This window comes from Sinocyclocheilus anshuiensis, unplaced genomic scaffold (genome assembly GCF_001515605.1).
Source record: "Sinocyclocheilus anshuiensis isolate Anshui unplaced genomic scaffold, SAMN03320099.WGS_v1.1 scaffold587, whole genome shotgun sequence".
NCBI classification, from domain to species: Eukaryota; Metazoa; Chordata; class Actinopteri; order Cypriniformes; family Cyprinidae; genus Sinocyclocheilus; species Sinocyclocheilus anshuiensis.
In genome coordinates, this window is record NW_015552579.1 from 79,872 (window position 1) to 88,277 (window position 8,406).

General features: G+C 39.2%; 1 protein-coding gene across 1 annotated transcript in view; it reads right to left on the reverse strand.

Annotated features, from left to right (window-relative positions):
- The window catches only part of LOC107665211 (E3 ubiquitin-protein ligase NEDD4-like), a 91,323-nt gene that overhangs the window by 58,149 nt on the left and 24,768 nt on the right, over positions 1-8,406 (reverse strand). Inside the window, exons 4-5 of the mRNA XM_016455997.1 lie at positions 6,703-6,741; positions 5,942-5,995 (exon numbers count right to left, since the gene is read on the reverse strand). Of these exons, the coding sequence (XP_016311483.1) occupies positions 5,942-5,995; positions 6,703-6,741 (93 nt within the window). The remainder of the gene's footprint in view (positions 1-5,941; positions 5,996-6,702; positions 6,742-8,406) is intronic.

Below are 8,406 nucleotides of genomic sequence, written 5' to 3' on the forward strand. Positions count from 1 at the left end.
GAGGGGGGGGGGGGGGGATACAAGTGGACAAGCCCCCATGAATGAAGTTACGCCTGAAAATGCTTCTGGCTTCTATATATTTTCCATTTCTTGAATATCAAACTGAGTATAAGAGTTTGTATGCTTGTTGGGAAACTAAAGACGGTGCGGTTACGTCTTGCTCTTGGCCCCCATTTTCGTGGAATTTTCACTTCCCAGAATGTGGGTAAGTAATTCCTCAACCCACCTCCTCTTTCCTCCACCAAAATCCTGCTACCTCTTCTTTCATCTGTTTTTCCCATTCTCCAGCCACTTACAAACTATTAAAACACACTTTGAGAGGTCTACACCCTACAGCATACTTTGTGTAACTAAACAATGGCTTGTTAATAAAGCAAGATTTATTATAAATTTATTATATATATAAAAAATAAATAAATAAATTATGTGCTTCATTTTCAGCTCAACTTTAGACCCTCTGCTGTAATTACCTGTGGATTGCTGCAGGTAGGCACCTTTCCAAAGCTAATATCCCGTGCAAAGATGGGGCTGTGCTCACCTCCATGGCTGAAATAGATCTTAAACTTGGGCTGTCTGGAGTTCTGCTCCTTCCTTATTTTGAATGTGCAACCTTGAGCACCGCTCTCAACAATCTCACTCTCGGTCTCCATTTCTGAGATCGGGGCATGAAGATTTGGCATAGATCCGAGCCGTGAAGGAGCTCCTCTGGGCTGCATCGGCTGTGAGGTGCTCCTCTCAAGTTGGATCCGAGGGTACCGCACCAAGGGGCTGCCTTTAATATGTGTGATGCCCAAATCACTCACATCAGCCTGAGAAGTAGAGCTAGGGTGCCGTCCTTGGTCCTGTTGAAGTTGGAATACAAGTCTTTGTGTTCCAGGACCTCTGTCTGAGCTTTGCTGGACAGACCAACGGTGGCCATTCTGGCCATTCTCACTGTATGGCATGATCCTGTACCGCTGGACATCCAAGCCATCTGCGGATCTTCTTTGAATACAAAAGCCTCCAATGGTAATCCCTTGATTACTGGGTACACCCAAACTAGCATTACCATTTTGTCCATCACATGGCCGGATGCAAAAGACTTGCCTCTTAGGCTGGATGGGCTCAGTACCTGGTTGACATTGACCCACAGTTTGGCAGGACGGGGTTTCTCCTATGTGGTAAGCTGGAGGTGGAGGTAAGAGCCAGCTTTCACCAGGCTCAGTGTATGGGGGAGCTGGCTCCTCAGGGTACCCTGGAGGTGGATCAAAGGGCAATGCATCCTCTTGAGGTGCAGTTGTGCGTTGGAGAGATATCTGGACAGAGGTGCTCTTGGTCGTCCGTGGTTCAGTTTGACCCTGGAGCTGTGGGATGAACATGGAAGAGCTTCGCTTTAGAGAGGCATCCGAACAAGCACCCAATTCTGGGCTCTCAGAAAGTCCTTCGAAAGTCTGTGTATGGAACATCGTGGCCACTGTGCCACTGTAGCCACTCTCATCTCCGTCCTCCACTGTCCCATTCAGCTGCTCCAACTCCGGTGCAGTGTTACTGCGACCCGATCCAAAATACAACCGAAGCCGGTGAGACATTCTCCTGTCTGCCTTGATCTGTCTCTGTCCAGCTCTTGCTGGATCTGTCTCACCCACTGTTTAGTGTGTCTGATTCCCTTTTGCTCTCCCTCTCTCGGTCTTGCTCATCCACCCTCTTTCCTTTCTCTCTCTTTCCCTTACTCACAGACAGAGGCTGCGTTTCGTTTCACAGCTACCAGTGAAGCACTGCCAGGGAGCTTAAAAGTTCAACCCACAAACTTCAAGGAGAGAGAGAGAGAGCGCGCAAGTAAAAGCTGGAAAGAACGGGAGAGATGGGGAAATGAAAAAAAAAACTATCCCATGTGTCAAAGTGTTTGAGTTGAAGTCTGATAGCGACAGACAGCAGAAATAGCCCAAGTGGCAAGCTGCATTCCAGGCATGATTGGATAAGGACGCCTGGTGCTCTTGCAAGCAAAGGTGAGGGTAGGGTGGCCAAAGTCACATGATCCAGATGGCACCCACCCCCACTTCACGGTTAGACCCAAGCAGCACTCTCTCAGCTGCTACTGATCTGTCAGAAGGAACTAGACTGCCGGGGGTGGGATGAGAGAGAGAGGGATCACAGCTGACTCAGGAAACACTCTCCACAAGCTCATAATTCTTTGTGCTCATCCCACACCCTGGGCCAAGCCAAGTTGGGACATGGTGTTACCCACATCTCAAGCTGGTAAAAGAAGTATTTAGAATTACTTACTGCCAAAAATATCAGACAAAACAAAAACAAGTCACACACAACCTCATCACTCAGACCTGTATGGGTAAGCAGAAGTATTAGAGGTTTACCACTATTGTTAGAGACATTTTACAAGAAATACACAGGAAATGTCCATTTACTGGAAAAACACTAGAGCTTTTCATGTTTGGGCCTCTGTATAGACATGCAATATTTCCCATCAAACTTCTTAAGGGCTGGCATGGCTGAAATGTTCCGTCTCCATTTTTTTTTTAAATACTCAAGGGAAGTCTTAAACCACAAAACAGTCACTCTCTTTCAACACAGTAACAATGAATCAGGATGCAGCCTAGGGGCCATTTCATAAGAAGTAGAGAGAAATAAAATCTTCAATCATAACCACTCCTAAAACAAAAGCAACAAAGCAATTTACTTTACTTTGCACAACTTATCTTAACTCGAGGGTAATTTGAAAAACAAAATAATCATAATGCGTTTTCCTCAAAATGACTGGAAATATGATCAATCACTGATGACTGACAGCCACATTTATAATGTATAAGCCACAAGTCTGTGCTAAATGCTTCATAAAATCTGTTTGGGGTGAATAACGGTAAGTTTTTGTGCTGGCATTTGCTTTTGCTCCACAAACACAATCCACAAAATCTGAATGTTTAGATCAGTATACGGAACCCTCTGCCAACAGACATGCAAATATCATAATCAATTTGAAGCAGACTGCTGACAGGCTGAACAAGTTACTAAGGCCAATGTGAAAATCCAGAGAGATGACGCTGCACTGTGCATATTCAAACTCAAAGAGAGCTTTGTCTAAGTGAGAAAGACTGCATGTATATCACTAATGGAATAAAGGCCAACATCAGAATATTATATTAAAGGGGTCATATGATGCTGCTAAAAAGAACATAATTTCGTGTATTTGGTGTAATGAAATGTGTTTATGCGGTTTAAGGTTCAAAAAACACATTATTTTCAATATACTGTACATTATTGTTTCTCCTCTATGCCCTGCCTTTCTACACGTCGATTTTTACAAAGCTCATCGGTCTGAAAAAGTGAGGTGTGCTGTGATTGGCCAGCTATCCAGTGCGTTGTGATTGGCCGAATACCTCAAGCGTGTGACGGAAATGTTACGCCCCTCACCATATTATCATATGACCCCTTTAAAGAACTCATATTAAACGATTTTTTAACAATAATAAAAAATAAACAGAACAATTTGTAACACTGAGTTGCGCTTTACCAGAGCAATATTCTGAAGTCTCAGTTTTGTTTGCTTGTTTCATCATCTACTAGCCAGAAATCATAAGTACGATCGCTTCATGATGTAAATGTATCAATTCAAAGTATGGATTGCTATAAAAGGTAAATTAGATTTTATGAAGTAAAAATGACCACAAATGAGCAGCAACACCAGCCCGACATAAACCGTGAAGTCAGTGCAGTGTCTTATTGGATGGAGTGAGTGAGACAGACTCCAACTCAAAGAAAAGCCTTGATTGTGAGAGTGTGGGCGCTCTCTAAAGGGGGTATTGTTTTGGAGGGCACACATGCCCTGCAGTGGGTGAGCTGCGAACAAAGAACGGAGACATCATGGCGTAAGCATTAGTTTCACAGCACCAGGCATTCTGGGAATTGCGACAGAGGGCTTCCACAGTGCTACCTACACATACGACGACTTCACATATTATTTACTCAGCTAATATAAAGAACATTTCTTAAAAACCGACATTACATAAGCCTAAATAGCAAACATTTGGCTGAATGATGGCAAATCATTCAGAAGACACAGGGAAGAAAATAAAGAGATAAGAGAGGGATGGAAATAGACTGAGAGAGCATGTACGCGAGAGAGCGTGAAAATCATTCATTAAATCTGTGTCCAGTCAGTGGGACACCATCCATGCGCTCCCTCAGACTTATAAGGAAGACGCTCAGTTTCTGCTCAGCCCTGCACTGAAACTCTGCCAAATCCCATCACACAGGAGAGCCAACAACCTTTTCCCTGTGGACTGCAACAACTCATGCATCGCAGATTTACTGCAGTGCCTGGTCACAAACTGAACGCTATACTTACTGAGATTAACTGACAGTCATCAGCTCTACTTCAGATCCAAAACTACAAAATGCACTCAGTGGTTCTCAAATGGTTTTGCTTCAGGCTTCAGATTCTACATTGGACATCATTACAGTACCAAATCTATGTATCAAAGGAAAATATACGAAAATGTGCAAACATTATAAAAACGTTAGAGGAATTTCTCCTTTTTGAAAGTTGACGAGTGTTATTTGCATTTATCATTTTTCCCCTGCTTTTCACAATCTATTATTGTAACCTATTTGTGGGTTGCAACCCACCAGTTGAGAACCACTGTTTAAAAAGATGCAGTTGCACTGTAAACAGCTAATAATGCCTTAATTAACATGCATGACTGTAGTTTGCAAAACATTAGCATTTAGTATAGACCATATTTGGGGGATTTATGCTAAATTCAGACAACTGACTTGAGGGACGACTCTCTGCACAATAAACAGGATGCAAATTGGGCTCCAAAACTAAGTAACTGTTTAACTGCAGTCAGTCTGATTGATATAAATGAACTCTAAACTAGTTCTCACATCATCTCCCCATTAGAAACGCAAATGGTTTTGTACTAGAGCAGAATGTACCATAGGTACTGCATACCAAGCAAAGCAACTGAGCATTGTTGCCATGGGGACACTGACATTAGTTGCATAACAGTGAAATGTCTTTTATTGTCTCAATTAAATCATTTAATAATGTACCAATCAGTGCCTGTCAAACAACTAAATCTACAATGGGCCTTCAGGGCCGGAAAATAATAAAAACTTCTCCGCAGTCATTTTTCAGACTGCTCTAATGATTCTTTCGGAGGAACACTTGAGAGGTGCAAGCTATTTTCAGACAAAATAATGTTGTAATAAGGAGAGGAAGTGAAAACTGGAACACCAGTTAACACACAAGCTGAAACTAAGAAAGCACTGTATCACTGACAGAAATGACAAAAAAAGTGTCAAGAAAAATGTTAATTATATGGCTATATTATATTCAATATCAAAATGTAAAGCAAAAATTGCTCAATTTAGTATTTTATCCATTTGTAAGCGTCTTGTATTTTTAAAGTGTTGTGTTGTTACCTTAGCAACATTCTTGCTAGTTGCAAGTGCAAGTTGTTGCCCATGTGAAGTGTCCCACATAAGTCAATTTCGATGTTCTATGACAGTTATCGTACATGTAAACTATCCGTGGAGATAGGTGAGTGTTTTCAATTCTCAAAATCAGCGTGGGGGATTTTGGGATTGAAAGCAGGGAGAAAGTAGTGAGAATGTCAAAAAGTTGAGAAAAGCTCAATTTTACAAACTTTTTTTTTTTTTAAATGCCATGCAGCAGCCAATCACAGTAAAGTGAAGGTGATAACATTTGCCATAAGCATTTTGAAATCTGCCAACATTGCTGGAGTTTCTGGTGAATTTTAGTCCTGAGATCACACTGATAGACATTACATCTAATTAAAATTTCAATTTGCATGCATTTATTGTGGCAAAGCTATGGCTAAGTTAACAAATTGTCAATGTGTGTAGACAGGAACTTCGAAATCGACCAAGGCAGTTCACTAGATTTTGGAGCAGATTTACATGTGCTGAAGGTGGATCTTACCAGGCGGTTTTCATCAAACACCTCAAAAAGAAGCCTGTGGTTCTGTGGGCAGACCTGCAGACATGACAGAAGAACGAACGCAATGTTTTTGTGCAGCACTGTTGAAGAAATTAAATTATAAAAAAAAAAAAATAGCTACTAAACAAAAATACACATGCACACACACATTTCACAATCACATGCAAGCTAGCTAATTATCCGAAGCAGGCACTTGCAATGTGCAATTTACTGTAAAACCCTTTTGTTGGCAGGGTTGTTTTCTGAGATTCAGGTGACAAACCTGATTCTGGGGTGAATCTAGGTACTCTAATGAATACAGGGGGTCATTATCGTGGGCTTAGAATAGCATCTATAAATCACATCCGTGTGAATGGACTTCTAAATGAAGTAGCTCACAATCTTTCACTAGATCGTTTTACGCACAAGCAACATTACCGGCCATTGACATCACAAAATTACATGCTGCTTCTAATAATAGATTATTACAGTTGTGGTGGTGCTGAAACGTTAGGTATAAATAACAGATGTGCATTCTGAAATATAGTGACAACAGTGCACAAAGTGTTGATTTCTTAATAGCACTGGACAAAGTTAAGATTCAATAAAGAATAATCACAGATAAAAATTACAGTAGGGCACCTTCAAGTACAAAATCATTTGTAGTTTTCACAGCAGGTGAATTTCTGAATTACATGAGCCAGGTTTGGCTTACCTGGGGATAAACAAAAATAAATCAATAAATAATAGAAAAAGCAACTTACTCTGAAATAGAATTCCTCATTCCATTTGGGATTGAGAATCTAAAAAAGAATCAAAATCATGTTCATTTACACGTTTCTACATTCATTTCACACAACCGATACAAAATGAACTGATACAAAATTGTGCTTTTGCATTGTAAAGTTACAAAATCAGCCAATACCAATAGTTGAGTGTTTCTGCTTTTTTCTCTAACCTTTTAAAACCTTTTTTTTATTTCCTCATTTACTGACTTACAGGTGGGAAATAAAGCAAGGGTCTTCAACCGGGGGTCTGTGACTAAGAGATTACTAGAAAAATATTTGAATCTATCTATCAATCTATCAATCTATCTATCTATCTATCTATCTATCTATCTATCTATCTATCACACACATTAAAATAATTTATATCTGCAAACAACTAATGAATTGTGATTTTTATCTCAACATGTTTGTTATGATGCATAAATCTCAATTTTAACAATAAAAATAATATACAGGCAGTGATGCATGTGCAACAACAATAATGTGCATAGTTCTGATCTACCATCTTAACATAATATACACTTACATCGGTTTGCAAACAATTTTTCTTCCTTAAAACCAAATTACAAATCTACATCTTGTTTGCAAAACTCAACTCAAATTCAAGAATCAAACTGGAATTTAAAAGACATTCTTAATTAAATTCTAAATGATGATACTCACTTGGTAAGAAATTTAAGTAAGAAAGCCAGTAGGGTACCTAAAAAAAATTATTCTGATGGAGAAAGTGGATTGGATAATTTCATCCAACTACAGCAGTGACAAGTATCCCATTAACGTGATAAGATTTACAACACAAATGAAATTTAGAACAGAAGACCTTGGCTAATATTTACTATACTTGAATAAAATATTTTACGGTCGCTCACAAAGAAAGAAAAATAGAAGAGAGAGACAGAAAGAAGAGTGGGTGCTGACATTCAGACAGAGAGAGTGTACCGGATGTTGCATTGATCCTTTTAAGTGGAAGAAGAATTTAATCTTTAAGTCAACATAGCAGATTGATTGACAGCTTAATTTAAATGTCCTCAGAGGAGTACCTTAATAGATTTAAAGCAATGGAGAAACGAATATATGCAATAAAAACAAGTTAATGCGTTCCATTTTAACATTTTTGTTAAACCTTTAATACAGTTTATTAAAAGTTATTTTACCAATATAATCTGAGTAAACATTGAACTGAAAATTTTCAGAATTTCTTAGTAGCTTGTATATCACTCTTTTGTGTTAATGACAGCAGAACTGACAATAGCAATACCATATTCATGTTATCCAGCATTTGATTACCACAAAATAGTGCTGAATCTTAAATATTTCTAATTAATTTTACATTGTGAATCTCAGATTCTCAATGTGGTCTCAAAGTTACAGTAACACATTAAAATGTCATTTGCACAAAAACTCCTTGATTGGCAAGTCATAAACATACACGTATATACTGATATGATTCACACACACAGACATGCAGGATGCTGTAAATACATCTGATTTATTGGTCTGTGAACCATGTGCCAAAGCTTGTGAAAATACTTTGGGTTATTAAAGCGTAGAAACACACCCAGGTGTAAATTATACAGGAAGAATACAAAGTAATGACTGATGGAAGCTCTGGCCGATCTCAATATTTTTCAGCCTTTTAACCATATATAGATGCATATAAATGCTTTCCAGACTTTTAAC